General features: G+C 39.7%; 1 protein-coding gene across 7 annotated transcripts in view; it reads left to right on the forward strand.

Moving 5' to 3' along the window:
• lrfn1 (leucine rich repeat and fibronectin type III domain containing 1) overlaps window positions 1-16,051 on the forward strand; it is a 147,492-nt gene that overhangs the window by 128,864 nt on the left and 2,577 nt on the right. For all 7 annotated transcript variants that reach the window (XM_035622178.2, XM_035622185.2, XM_035622179.2 and 4 more), the window contains one exon: window positions 13,374-14,769. In XM_035622178.2, the coding sequence (XP_035478071.2) occupies window positions 13,394-14,769 (1,376 nt within the window). In that variant the 5' untranslated portion in view covers window positions 13,374-13,393. The remainder of the gene's footprint in view (window positions 1-13,373; window positions 14,770-16,051) is intronic.

Here is a 16,051-nt window from a genome sequence, read left to right on the forward strand (position 1 = left end):
ACAGGAGACTCCGTCCTTCCATATAATTTACCAAACACAGCGCATGGGAGTAGGCTGCATGATAGTGGCAGACGAGTAGCTGGTTACGAGCCACAGCTCCTCCATTGTCTAGCATGCTGGAGAAAGAGTGGGAGCCCCTAAAGAGGCCTGGCAGAGTCTCCCGCTTCCATCTGCCCGCATGCCTCACCATGGAGCCCAGCTCGCACCACTCGAGATTAGACTCACGTCCAAGCTGTTACTGTAATTTGCACTGGCTCGTCGTCAGAGAGGAGTGAGGAGTAGGAGGAGCTGCGCATGAGGCTGGGATGTTGTAAGTGGTCCCGGCAACACAATGAGCTTGCCTGGGTGTTATGGACAAGTGTCATGGGCCAAACTATATTAAAGTGCAATAACGGTGCTGAGCAGGCCCCCCAGCTGACCAAGATTGTGGTGTGGGTTCAGGGCCTGGAGTGAATTATAGAAAGGCCGACCGATATATCAGTTGGCCTATAATATCGGCCGATTTTAGCCTTTCACAGACATATCGGTGTTGGCCGATATTATCGCCCAACTGAATTGAAAATTTAAATGTGCATTTATGTTAACATTTGATTTAAAATTAATGTTTGTTATGAGTTCTATGTGTTTGGTTGTATTTGTATCCTCAATTTATAGTTATTTATGATAAATGTCATGGTTAAACTAAAATATCAAGCCTAAATTACATGTCTTTGTCATAAAGGTTTGATAGCGATATCTTAGGAATAATTGACAGATTTCTTTTTAAATATATATCGGCCCGATTTATCGGTATCGGGAATCTTGTACCCCCAAATATCGATATCGGCATCGGCCCCCAAAAATTCATTTCGGTCGGGCTCTAGTTTGAACATTGTATGCTTTATAGCTGCATTATTAGTTCGGTCCCTCACATACCTCTTTGTCCCACATCAGTCAGAATCCATGAAGAAAAATGGAATGTCTGTATTTCCAAAAAACATACTGTTTTGTGTTCCGCTAATTAGCAAATGATATGATACTTTCTTGTAAATCCATTTGATGATTTGCTCACCTGAAGGAAACCCCATGAAAGAACTGGGAAAATATACAAAGTCCACTCAAGAAAGGGCCGAGGCCGAAGATGAAACGGAAAGAGCCACAGCGCTGCCCTCTCTTTTTCATATCAGACATCAAACCTGGGAACTGATCCTGAAATCTCTGAGAATTTATTCAAATCCAAAGGCAGCGGTTTTGTTTACAAACAATTTTCTGCGCTGAACAGACCCCTCCATGGAATACGGCAGCAGCTGCGCTTGTTTGGGACAAACTGCTTGATGTAGGATTTTGAGTGAAATTTTCCACATCAGAAGGAAACAAAACAAATCAAAAAAGTCGCATTTCAGCTCAATGCCACGGAATTTCTTTGATGTCCTCAATTTTCAAGCTTCATTTCGTTCCTAGCTTGATAGCTTTTGGGTGGCAATGTGGTTCAGGGGCTCGTTCATTAAATTTACTAATTAAGTAGTGGCGGAAACTAAACAAGCTCAGTGATCCCTAATGAACTTCCTCATACTGGGCATTAACATTGGCTGGTATGATTACTTCAGTCAATAGATGTGAACCTTAAATTGAAGTTACAGGAAATCTATTTAAAAATAATAATCTGAAAATAATAAATATGATAATAATTATCTTATTTCATCTCCTCTTTTTAGAATTATCTCATTTTTTAGTTGTTGTTTTTTTGTTAATGACATTGCATGTTAATATGATGTTTAAAAACATCAGTCTCGCCTCGTCTTAGTTGTGGAGAAAGAGGTTGTGAATGATCATGTCACATCATAGTTTTTGTGAATTAAATTGACACTACATGCAAGTTAGATTGAAATGAAAGCAATAGGTAAAGAATTATGAAGTAACCAAGTTTGAATACTTATTTTCATTTGGCAGGTTTGAAAGACTTCAACAACTTAACAAAATGAGTCACTAACACACTAACTTTTACATAATAACGTACAATTTTATTCATGGGGTATTATTCATCTTTATTAACTTTGCGCACACCACATCTATGAAAATTTGAGATAGAAATAATTCTGTGTCTGGTAAGACAGAGCTAATCATGTCTTTCGGTCTCAAATAGCAGGTTCTATACATTTAATTGATAGAATTACTAATTATGCAGATATGTCATGGTTTAAAGGCATTGACCTCTTTTCCCCAAATAACTGTTACTTGAGGTCGAAATGGCAAACAAGGATCTAATTCAGCGGGAGGATCATACATTTAAAACATGACTGCAGGTTGAACACTGCAGGTTAAACTTGCCTGCTTTTAGATATAAAATGGAGTATTTTACTAACGCGATGACATTCTAAAAGGTATTTTGTGATCATGCATGCTATATAGACCAATTTCTTTGATGAAGCTCATTATTGGCATTTTTAGGAAACTTTGCAGAAACTTTGGGTGAATTTTAAAGTTACCTTGACCATTTTGTCCGTATCTCATGTACTGTGTGTGCACGAGGATGAACATGCACATGGTGACATGAGGCACAGTCCTGCTAATGGTTTCATGATATTTCACAGACCAACACACCACAAGAATGTAGCATTAGATGCAGTGGTTAGACCTTAAAAATAAACACAGTGTGTTTGTGTTTCCCAAAAAACAAATCGCAACAGGGACGCTTTAACTTAAATGCAAATATTGCAAGGCTGGTTTGTCAACCAGACAAAAATAATAGTCACTAAACAGTCATATAAACTGGAATCTAAAGGATAATATAGTGGCCCCTAACAAATCACGATACCAGGTCATGAGGACTTGCTTAGATATGGTTGGCATTGGTGTGCTTACACGCTGCATATTTCTCTTTCTATTTAAGTCAGTTTGCTGAGCTCTGGGGAGAGCGTCTGTTGGCGTCCACTGCTGCCCTAAGCACCCATAGTGTGTGTCCCTGGTGCTCCAGCTCAGGATTGCTTTTAAAAATACATGGAAAAAGATCTTAGTTGTGCAGCTCATGCTAAAGTGCATACATGATGATAGATAATACAAAACATACCCCCAAAAAAGCAGATATGCAAATAGGGTTTAACAGTTTTACAAAAGCGACTGTTGCACAGGATTAATGTGTTTGGGATTTTTGTTTTTATTTAGTAGTCACAGAAAACAAATAAAGGAACTCGTTCAAAACTTGGTACAAATGCAACTGTAGATAAATCCACCTTATGTGTATTTACTGCTCCACTGCCACTGTGAATACATTGCGAGGTGCTTTATTTGACCCAGAGACCAGATTAGTAAGGCTCAGTAGCCCTGTAGTCTATATATGAACACAATACCTGACAGAAGTTCTGCCTAAACCTTCTTTTTGCAGGATTTCCTGTGAAGTGTGTCAAATTGAAGCTCTGTGGCCCATTATTCAAGTGAATCACACGTAGTCATAGCGGCCCCGTTCCGCGGTTGTTACACACACTTGTAAGAATTACAGCCTTGAGTGAATTTGGACCAGTGTCTTCTATATCAATTAGAGCTGTATGAGGTTTTCATTATTTTTACAGTAGATTTATTTGTGTGGATCCCGAAGGTAATAAATCTCAATTGATTTTGTTAACTAAATGATACTTAAGTCACACAGGAGAATGACAATTTGACTTACAAAATGATGAATGGGTCGTCTACTTTCAGTGGGGTCTAGTTGGGAAGCAACAGATGACACTAGTTTAACAAAACAGGGGCCGTTGTCCTCTGGCAGAACTGCATGTTAGGTGGTAAAAGTTATATTTTCCTTTCTTTGCTTAACTTCACTTTTAATTTTAACAAGCGAGTGCAACACAATGAATGTCTTCAAGTGGCACGACTGAAAATGTGCACCATAAACCCCCCCTCACCTATCTGCCTTTGAGTGTAGCTGTTCATAAACACTATACATTTGATCGTGGTTTGATATCACATTGTAAGAACTTGTTTTTAAAGTCATATTGCCATGGTGCCAGTTAGGCAGCATTCAGGCACAGTGTAGCTTTGAGTTTAAGTGCTAATACAATCCCATAGGTATAATATTCCCAATGGCACAGAATTCCATTCTCAATTCATCCTGAAACATTTCTGAGATATGTGACTGGATAGGAGAAAAAATTTGACCTGCTGGTGGCACTAGAGATAATGTCAGTGATTCACCAGAAACATTGAGATTCATTGTCACGATGGATTCCCCACGAGGTGGCGATAGTTGCACAGACATTTCCGTAAAACCCTAAAAAGGAGGAGACACAGGACTTGAATTTCAGGGACCATGAATGTCTGTATGACTTTTCAGGCCAATTCATTCTGTATTTGTTGTGATATTAAATGGTTTACAGAGTGACATGACCATTTCTGGTATAAAAAACTATTGTAAATTCCAGCATCTTATCTTCAATGACCAAAAAAAAAAAAAACTGGTACGTGATGTGGTGTTTGTATGTATGGGTTTCAAAAAAATCTAAATCTTTGCTTTATTGTGTTACAGTAGGTTTAAAGGATTTCATTATTTATGATTGTGATGAACAGATGATCTGTTTCGGACACGGTTCCATTAAATAAGATGGTCAGTAATCCATCTTCAGTGGTTTTACATTCAGCCATTTGATACATATTCACTCCACAGTATGGCTCTGCTCTTCTCTGGAGTCTGCTGTGGCAGTGCAGCATAGCACATAACAGGAATACATAATACCCTGCAAGGGTACGTACAGAGCAGGATCAATGCAGTATTGGAGCCTTGGGAGGAGGATTTGAAACGTGTAAGTGTGGATTCTTTAGCATAACTGTAACACAATGTGGCACCACAAGGCTCCAATTCAGAGGGTCTGTTCGGCTCGCCTGCACAGAGCAAGGAGGACATGGAGCTGCAATGCTGAGGAACCAGAGGGCAAGATTAAAATAAAAACAAGTCTGTGGATGAAATGATAAGTGTAGAGGACAAACAAGCATGCGTCAGTGAGGGAATAACACAACTGTCACCACATTGGAACACATGCAGAAACTCACATATAGATCTGCAATGGCAGCTACAATGTTTATAATGACCAATTCTTGTCATTGACCCTGGCTGCATTTCAAAATATTTTGAAGACTAGAAATAGAAATCCCACAAGCTGAGTGTCATCCAGAATCACTGTCTGACTTCATACTTCTAGCAGCTCCTGCTTTTATCATGGCTTGCTTGTCTGTGCGTTTTTTTTTTTCTTTTCTTTTTTTGACAAATATGTTTCAGTGGTCTCTTGGAAGGTGTCAGTGAAAGTGCTACAAGAGTAGCAGCCACTCTGTGTATTGTCGAGGTGTTTGTTGATGTCAGGACATGTTACCTCCTAAAATGTCTCCAAAAAGAACAAACATAGACTAAGAACTCACAGTCACTAAGGCAGATTGTTTCTCATAGTATTTTATAGTATCTTATAGTCAGTAAAGCACAAATATATTGGTATAGTCTTAGAAATTAGCGGGTTATTCATATTCATACGAGTAACTTGTAATTCACTCCAGTATTTTGATTTCATACGTAGTAATACTCCTTCGCTACATTTCAGTGTGAAATATACTTCACCACATTTATTTGGCAGCTGCAGTTATTTTGAAAATTAGGATGCTGAAGGCCTAAAATCAGATTTTACGTAACAATGCTTTGCTATACAGTTTACTAAAGCATTTTTATTGCATCAATAATAACAATCTACTCGTATAACATAGAATTATGTAACACTGACAGAGTTCCTTTGACTGCATAATGGGTACTTTTACTTCCAAACTTCCATAGTACATTTTTAAATTAAAGTCCAATTCAGTCTGATTTTTGTATGTTGTTATTGTGCCTTTGCTTGCTCTCTAATAGTTATTATTGCCTTTTTCTTACTTTAGTTATTGTTAACAAATTACTTCAGTCGTTTGGTTCTATTGTGTGCCCTGAATAAGCTATGCCTAAATCTATCTGGCATTCTCATTTCACTATATTAATATTTTGAAATCTAGGTCTTGGCTTATTATTTTTGAATGGGGTATGGTAAATAAAAAAAAAAAAAAGATAGCTTTAAAGATGAAACAGTGCTGTTCATTTCTATAACAGTTGCCGCTGTGTCCTCCATCCACAGTGAACTTCAAAAAGGCCAGCATCATCCTATCTGAGTGTGAAGCTCTGCAGAACCTGCCACAACAAATCTAAAATAGATGAGTGGCCATCATAAATCAGAGGGCACTGCATTGTACTCTTTACTCTATTAATCATGACAGTTAACAGAAGGAATGCCATATTCTTTATTTTTTTTCATGTTGGCTCAGTTATGGAGGCAGTTTGTGTATAAACTGGATTGACTGGAACAACGGCATATCTAATAATTACATTATGCATGTGATTAATGAGTATATTTTTCAGTGAAGGCTTCAGTGAGTGGCTATACAGTGATCAGGAGTCTATGCACAAACATGCTCAATTTAGGCTCTGGGAAATTATGGTTATGATTGATAATTACAGCATGATTTAGTTGATATTTTGCAATATTTTAGGACTTCAAGAATGTAAATGGCAGATTAACTGCAGCCCTTTGATCAGGTAGATTTGTCTACATTTTATGCCACTCTCCTATGTATTTTTCTTTTTATGAGTGGATGATTGTTACTTATCCTTTTTCAGGTGATATTCAAGGGTAGACTTTTAGAAAGCAGTCAGAAAAAGGATTTTTTTTCTTTCAACTTTGAGTTGATTTGTAGCTGAATGTCACCGTGGCTATTGCGTTTTGATGATATCTTTGAGAGGAGGTATTTTTAAAAAGAAGCAGGTAAAGTGTAACAATTACATAAGTGTTCAGTCGACAAATGCCGTACATGACTGTACTTATTCAGCACCAATGTAAGCTTAATGTCTTCAATCTTGTTTAGGGAAGCTCTTACAATTAAAGTTTATGGACCTGCGAAAGTGTGTGCTTCTCATTTCTTCTCCATTGAAAGTTTGAAATGGGATGTAATTGAGAAGACCGTCTTTGCATGCAGACATAATTATAATATGCAAATTCTGCTCCTGTTTACGATGATACCCCCCACCCTTACTAATGATATGCAACCAGAAATCCCCCAGGGCTGTCGAGCATCGGTTTAGGCGTCTATTGGTGGAGACGGAGCTGACTCCAATGAACTCGGCCTGTCAATAATTATGCCTGCATCCTGACAAGAGTCACACAGGGGCAGCTCGCACTGCATTGCCTGCACCGTCTAATTGGCATTTACAGCTTCCTGACAATGTCATGTCCAGGAAAACATCCTTACAGTGCACCTGCTCTGGCAGATGTGTGTTTTTCATTGTTTGTATTCTGTCTCTTACTGTTTTCAATGTCACATTCAGAATATGCTATAAGCCTCAACTCCTGGAATTGTGATCCAGGACTTCCACTTACGATAATTTTCAATATAAACAAAACTGAAGATTTTTTTTGTCCAACAATCATTTGGTTATTAAAATGTCATGAAACTGTGAAAAATGTTCATTGTTATTTCCCGGAACCTAATTTTGACATTTTCAGTTAACTGACAGACGAAAATCCTTTTTTATTCCCACCCTCTCTCTCTTTCTCTCTCTCTCTCTCTCTCTCCTGTCATTACTTTTTGCCAAAAAGACTGAAACAATTAACTGAGTAAGACAGTTGATAATTAATTTTCTGATTTGATGAGGTGATACTAGGAGCTTGTCCTCCACCAAAAAATGACCACATATTTTCATCATTATTCAAGCGGCTTATTACGACCTTTGTGGTCGATTTGAAGAACGCAGACCTCTAGCGGTCAGTAGTGATCCTCCATTTCCCATACATCAGGATGTCTGGCGACAGTGACGGAGGGAGGATCTCAACGCTAATTGGCTATCGCATCAGTTGCTCGAGTTGAAATATTTGAGCGACCAACGTGAATTTCGGGTCGCGCTACTCACCCCATTCACGTCGCCTGACGTCAGTCTAGTCGCGTCTTTGCATTGACTTTGTATGTAATCTACTTGTGCCAAATCCATAACCTTTACCATAACAAGCTCATTAACCATGCTTTGGCAAATCAAATAAAATCCATACTTGTTGGGTTCTAGTGATTTTTTAACCATTTTGCCTGAAAAGAACATTCCTGTGTAATCGTTTGATTTATTTAAAAGTCAGAACATGGTGAAAATGATTCATGGCAAGAACCTGAAGCCTGTCTCATCATCAGTCTAAGACCCAAAGGTATTCAAGCTGCAATGATTCAAAAAAAACACAACAAAAACAAAGCTGTAAGTTGATTCATTTTCTAATTTCTAATTAAGATTTTAAAGGCCAGTGGTGGTTTTCATTACTAGAAACCACAAAGACCTTCTGAGTCACGCTGCCCTCTAAAGAGAAGCTATCGTCACCACATTATGATCCCAACATTACATAAAGTGAGGCCATATTTCATTTTGAGTGAGTATAAGCTGGCAGGTAATGGCACATTGCAGCACAGTTTAATGATGGTAGTTAAGACTCTCAGACATTATTCTCACAGAGGACAATTATGAAAGAGACTTGTTGTTTGAGCTGTGCATTTCATTTTTTTTTTGTGACCGATCTGTGATTTTTGAGTTGTCTTCAGTTGTTCTATTTGTACAAAACCATTAATCCTTTTCTGGTTATTTAATCATGAGAATATCCTGGAGAATTCATGGATGTCCTCATTAAAATGTTCCAACATTGTTCTGTTGGCGTTGCATCACAGTATCTGGGTCTTACTGAGCAGGTGACAAAGCAAAACTGTTTTTCATTTAGCTGTTTAAATATAAATTGACTGTCTCCGTAGATGCGGGGATGCACTATCGTCCTCACAGCTGCTTGTCCTGTTTAATATGTAAACTGGATCCTGTGTGTTGGGCATGCAGCGGCAGAAAGGTGATACACAGTCAGAGAGAGGACGAGCAGCTTTCGCTTTTTATTTGAATCATACTGCATTGTTTATGACTCAAAGCTCAAGTGAGTATCTGATTGTTTAAGAGTTTGCTCGAGTGCCTGCTCTGGTGTATTATTTTAACAGAGTGAATTTGGGTAAACCGAAAAAAGTCAATCAGAAGCCAAAAAAAACAATTTGTTCAGCGTTTTTTTTGTAATCATGTTTTTGAACACGGGGTATAAAAACAACTCCTTTATTTATTGCTAATGTATTTTTTTTTCTCCTCTTAGACACTCACTGCCTCTGTCTTTGTTCAGTGTGTGTGTGTTTGTATGTTCCATGGATGTGCAGTTGTGTGGGCGGCTGGGAGTGTCGTAATGTTCTCAGATGTAGTGTACACGCTTTATGCAGAACTATGTATAAATGTGAAGGTACATTTTGTGGATGGTGAGCTTTAATAATCTAATCTGTGCTCTGGTTCAGGATTACACTGATCTCTTCATTAATTCATAAATAAAGCCAAGTACTTTGTTAGTGGTCGGCCAACTGTCTACTGTATGACACTATAAAATGGCTGTAAAAAACCTTTTAGTTAGTAGTTTTTTTTTCTTAATAACTGACTTGACTAACAATGAATTAATTCACTTTTTTGATGATCATTTTCTCTGTTAGTTGACTAATTGATCAACTGACCAAAAGAGCCTGCAGAGACTGGTAACAGTCGCAAACACCCATTAACTTTGTTTAATGGGTGTATGTTAAATGTTTTTTTTCTTCTTTTTTATGATTGATTTAGTTTGTGAATATGATAAATAATTCTTATTCTGATGAATAATATCTTAATTTAAAATATATATATATATATTTATATATTTTATATATATATATATATATATATATATATATATATATATATATATATATATATATATATATATATACGGTATATAATTAATCCATCTAAGCAGGCCCTTGTGCTCCTACATGACTGGACACAAATGCAAACCTTGTCTCCAGTCATCTTGTGCTCTCCTGTTGTCTACATATCAATCCGTCGGCCGGTGCTAATATTAAGCAATAAAACAGATATAGAAATGTGAGGCGGACCTGCCCTTTTCTTTTTAATTTATTTTGGCCATTCTTCCCTTCTTACCTCCTCAGCACCCATTAAGATTGACGCTCCGCAGTTCAACATCATCTTAATGCAATTCAAAGGCCTTTATTGTACATCATAGTTGTCATGGCAACAACCCCCCCCCCCTTCCTCCCGTCTCCCTGAGATGCTGGAAGATCAATAAAGTAACCTCGATGGTGTGGCAGGACATGCCCTGGCACAGATGGTCCTTTTAGAAACCAGGTGCTTTGTGGCTGTTCACTGTGTGAATACTGATTCAAGTAAGCAAGGTGACTATTGTGTTTAAACTCAACAAACTTGGGCAAAGATATTAGATTAAATCTGAACCATCAGTCGAACCCCTCTTGGAATTCACTCACCCTGCTGTGCCGTAGCACCAAAGGAACCTATTTAAGAGAAAGTATGACCTGCACTGCGACACAAAACAAATGAAAACAAAAATCTGTGTTCAGTTTCCTCTAAAAATACCTCACAAGGTATTTTAAAAGTCTTAATATAACAACTTAACAAGTCTTACATATTTTCTGTGGTCTAATCTTTCTTATTAGCCCAGCTGTTAATCCAAAATATTAATAGTGCTATAAGGGCAGCATATCTTTACATTTTGTTGCTAAAACCAGCAAATGTTAGGCATTTTTGGTGAAAAGGAAATTACTGAAACAACTTATTGATGATCAAAACAGTTGCCAATCAACCTTTCTTTTGAAGGATTAATCAATTTATCAACTCACTGTTGAAGCTATAGAATTAACAATCTTATTTGGTCAACCAGTCAATCCATTCTCTTATCATTGCTGCAGCTTTCTCTTCATACATTCCACAGTAATTGTGAAACGGCTATTAAGTTTAATTTAATGTGGAATTTAAAAAAAGGTTCAGAAATCGTAACTTTTACTTGGTGAACCCTACAGAAAACATGTTGTAGTTTTTACGCCAGCAGCATCTTAAGAAGAGGGAATTTGGAGGATTAATTTAGACATGGCAGGCACTGCTGTGCTGCCAACAATAAAGGAGCGTTGTTAAATAAATAAATTCTCTCTGGGGGTTTGAAAATTTTCTCACGCAGTCTACCACCCAGTGTGTGTCTTTGTATGAGGAAATGGTGTAACCTCATCTTAAATGACTGAACACAGAAAAGAACGGCATGTTGTGTCTCTATCTTGCTTGTATATTCTCTCTTGAATAAATTGGGGCAGGATGAATCTTCATTTTTTTCTTATTTGAAAGAGTTAATGACTATCTCAGAAATGGAGGTTATAGCTATGCCTAAATCACAACAAGGAGGGAGGGGAATGAAAACACAAACCGAACAAAGGGTTGGTTTTGGTGTGTTTTTGAAGACAAACAAACAGTCTAATGGTCTTGGGGAGAAGGAGTGTAAAGTAGAAGTAATACTGTCGGTGTTGATTACATTTGATCTGCAACCTTTGACAAACTATCCCACTGGTTTGAACTTGTGCTTCAAGCTGTTATACTCCCCTCGGAAAATGACATCACACAAACTCAGCTTTTAATGAGCGCTGTGATTGGACAGCAGCATCTCACGGTTAACGAGGTGTTTGTCCGACAGTGGCCAGCCACTAGTGTGTGTGTGTGTGTGTGTGTGTGTGTGTGTGTGTGTGTGTGTGTGTGTGTGTGTGTGTGTGTGTGTGTGTGTGTGTGTGTGTGTGTGTGTGTGTGTGTGTGTGTGTGTGTGTGTGTGTGTGTGTGTGTGTGTGTGTGTGTGTGTGTGTGTGTGTGTGTGTGTGTGTGTGTGTGTGTGTGAGAGCAAGTAAAAGCAACTGAGAATTTTCATGGCTGGCTGGAAAATGCACCACGGGTTGTTGTAAAACGACAGCAGTGCTCCCTCAGTTATTCACTTCTCTCACTATCTTGAACAACAGCAACAGGCCAAGTGTATTAGGTTTAAGATGTGTGAAAAGCATACAAACAAGTTAAAGTCTGGGAGAGGGAGGAAGAGAACTTGGCTGATGTTTTTACTTTTCTATAAAATTGGACTTGTGGCAGGGAAATATTCTATGAATTTCACCACAGGCTTTTTTTAATCGAGTTTAATTCAGGGATACTGCTTGTGTGTTAGATGCTTTTGCTCTGGGCACAATGGGGGACGAAATCTGTGGCGTGAGGCATGTCAGCACCCCCTCTGTGCAGTGGAGCGCAGAGAGAAAGGCTGAAATTAGTCATGACAAATTGGATGGTGCATCAGATTCGCTGAAAAACAGACTACTATTAATTATTTGTGTTTGAAATACAGAGCCAGATTTTTTCAAGTGCATTAAAAACATTTCTGGGTGGAGTTTTAAAAAACAGACATTTTTGATGTCTGTTGATTGAAACTTTTGATCTGGCAGGGATCAGAAATGTCAACTCGTGCGCTTGGATGAGGTGACCGGCTGTAACAACCCTCCACTCGTTCTCTAGACCTAGAAAAGGGAAGGTCAGTTGTCATCTCTTTAATTTGTCAGCGTTAACAGGTACTCTCATCAACACTGAAGCTTAAGGGTTTACCAATGAAGATGGATGCCAAGGAGGACGTCACTGCTGGTGCTCCGCGCGGGTCTTTCATGGTTATTACAGCCAAGGATCACTTTTCACTCCTGTCACCACAGGCGTGTTCTCTCTGACACGGAAATCCATACCTCTAAAGAGGAATCAGAGGATCAGAACATCTTCAAAACCCCCAGAATCATCAAATGATGGCAGTGTTGGATTGACTCGAAAAAACAAGCCGCATTTCTGCTTGTTTTCACCTTTGCTTTTTGCTACTGTGATTTGCGTGACAGGTTTCTGTCTAATTTTGCAGTACATCCCAGAAGCATTGGGAGAGCATAGAGCATGAAAAGGTCATAAAAATCATGGAAGCACTGCTGACACGCGCCCTTTTCTACCATTAATTCCAAACCCTGATGTTGAATTCCGGGCAAGAAAAAGACACACACAGGATTTGTTATGTGAGGGAAATGCACATGCAGTGCGTGGTTACTTAATATATGAAAACTGTCCTGTGATCATTCAAGAAATGATATGGTTCAGTACTGATGCAGCCTGGTGGCATAAATAACATTCCGTTATTTCCATTAAAAGGCTACAGAGACATGAGCTCCTGACAGGGTTGGCGCAGCCTTTCATCATTCCAGTGCCATTATTTCAGAAAAGCTCCATTTCATTTTGTGATTGATACCTGGCTGGCAGCTCCAGCAATCTTGGTCAGACTCTTGGATTTTTGCAGCAGGCTCTCATAAAGGCTATGATGCTATTTACTGTATTAATTCAAAGCTTTCAGTTTTGTTTTTTACCCGGTGTCTCTCCTTTTTCCCCCCCATGTCTGTCTCACATGCAGGACCTGGAAACAGATCTACAATGGAGCGGCTGGTTCTGTGCGTGCTGCTGTGTGCAGCTCTGGTGAAGGGGTACAGCTGCCCTGGCCGCTGCATCTGCCAGCACCTCTCCCCCACTCTGACTCTGCTCTGTGCTAAGACTGGCCTGTTGTTCGTGCCCCCCACCATCGACCGCAAGACCGTTGAGCTGCGACTCACGGACAACTTCATCACCATCATCCGCAGGAAAGACTTTTTCAACATGACTAGTTTGGTCCACCTCACCTTGTCCCGCAACACCATCAGCCAGATAACGCCCCACGCCTTTCTCGGCCTGCGGTCCCTGCGGGCGCTGCACATGGATGGAAACCGCCTCAGCGCGATAAAGAGCGACCACTTTAAAGGCCTCATCAACCTGAGGCACCTCATCCTCGGAAACAACCAGATTCACCAAGTGGCCCCCACCTCCTTTGACGAGTTTGTGTCAACCATAGAAGACTTGGATCTTTCCAATAACAACCTGCGCACCCTTCCCTGGGAAGCTATAGCCAGAATGACCACCATTAACACGCTCACACTGGACCACAACCTGATCGATCACATCGGAGTGGGAACCTTTACGCTGCTCACCAAGCTGGTCCGTCTGGACATGACCTCTAACAGGCTCCAGAAGCTGCCACCGGACAGCCTGTTCCAGCACGCACAGGTCCTGTCAGACGCCAAGGGCTCCAGCTCGTCCACCCTGGCAGTGAGCTTTGGCGGAAACCCTCTTCACTGTAACTGTGAGCTGCTGTGGCTCCGCAGGCTGACGAGAGAGGATGATCTGGAGACCTGCGCCTCTCCAGAGCACCTCATGGACAAATACTTCTGGTCCATCCAAGAGGAGGAGTTTATCTGTGAGCCTCCGCTGATCACCAAACATCTCGCCACTAAGCCCTATGTGATGGAGGGGCAGGGTGTGACGCTCAAATGCAAAGCAGTGGGTGATCCAGACCCAGACATTCACTGGCGGTCACCCGACGGCAAGCTGGTGCATAATAATTCCCGCACCATCCTGTATGATAATGGCACCCTTGATATTCTCATCACTACGCTGAAGGACAGCGGGGCATTTAATTGTGTGGCGTCCAATGCCGCAGGCATCGCCACAGCTGCTGTTGAGATCAACATGATCCCCTTACCCTTGTTTGTTAACAACACGGGCCACATGCGTGAGGACCCAGGCCTCTCAGACATCACCACCTCCTCCAAATCTGGCAACGACACCAAGGGCTACGACAAGCAGGACAGGAGGGTGATGGTCACGGAGCTGACCTCCTCCTCCGCTGTGATCCGTTGGCCATCTGAGCGCCATATCCCTGGCATCAGGATGTACCAGATTCAGTACAACAGCACAGCAGATGATACTTTGGTGTACAGGTAAGCCTTGGTGGAGTGGGTTGATGAGGAGGATGGTAGAATAGGGACACGAGAAAAGGTGAGACATCTCCAGTGACCATCTGCTTAATGACACGATGGTCCACTAAGGCAGACTGACAAATTCCAAAGATGCAAAATGATTAAGTATGTCCAATAATAAGCAGAACCCCCATAGTGAAGTCTTGGGGACAATCTGAGGAAGACATTTTTTTTGATTGCTCTGTTGTGTGCATAAAATATACAGTATAAATAAGATGTTTACAGATTTTAGTAAAATATTTCCATTACGATATTTAAGTAAACAGGGTGAATAAATTGTGGAGTTCAGTCTGAAGAAATAAAGGGCCTTTTCAGCATCATTAAAACATAATATGACAATAAACAATAACACAAGGCCAATTACTTCACTGCATGTAACTTTTTTATATCATTAACAAGTGTCTGCATTAATTGGTTCCAACACAAAGTGTGATTAGATGTGGTTGTCTAATGATAATGCTCGGGTGTAGTGGTGGAAGGAGTGTTCAGGTCATTCATCAGCAGCAAGTGAAAGGAGCAAGACCACGCTATAAAAATCCTTAATTACAAGTAAAAGTCCTACATTCAAAAAAGAAAATTTAATACGGAAGTATTATCAACATTGTAATTAGGGTCGCCCCCCTCCAAAGCAAAGCAGAAGGAGATCGAAGAGAGTTTTGCTTCACTTATTCTTTCTTTTTTATTCTACTTTTCTCTAATCTTCGCATTATATTAAAAATATTGGAAAGGTTTGGGCCAAATCCTATATATACATTTGGGAAGTTTAATCCGTGTAATCTTGTCAAAGGTTTTGTTTGTAAAATCAAAATCTGAAAAGTAGGTAATATATAGCTCTATAGTGAAAGCAGTGGATTAGAGAATACAATCAGTATACTAAGTACAAGAACTTCAAAATTGTACCTTGTATCTCTACTTGGCAGCATCAAGGACAAGGTCAATATAAACAAGTATCTGCAATATACTGTACAAGTTAATTTGGAATGTGTAATATACATATGTATGAAGTGCGTATATAGAGAAAAATGAACCCTCAGTTATAATTAAAAGCTGAGTCAATCTTGTGCAGAATGAGCTCGCTCTCTAAAAAAGCTGAATAAAAACCATAATTTGCAAACCTTATTAAAATATGTATAAGCTTGATGTGTTTCTTATGCAATATATGCGCACATACTGTAAAGTGAATCTAGTATGCTTAGAAGCGTTTCAGGGTTTATGTATTCATGGAGTGAGTTAATAATAGTGG

The sequence above is a fragment of the Scophthalmus maximus genome, chromosome 11, assembly GCF_022379125.1.
Source record: "Scophthalmus maximus strain ysfricsl-2021 chromosome 11, ASM2237912v1, whole genome shotgun sequence".
In the NCBI taxonomy this organism is placed as follows: domain Eukaryota; kingdom Metazoa; phylum Chordata; class Actinopteri; order Pleuronectiformes; family Scophthalmidae; genus Scophthalmus; species Scophthalmus maximus.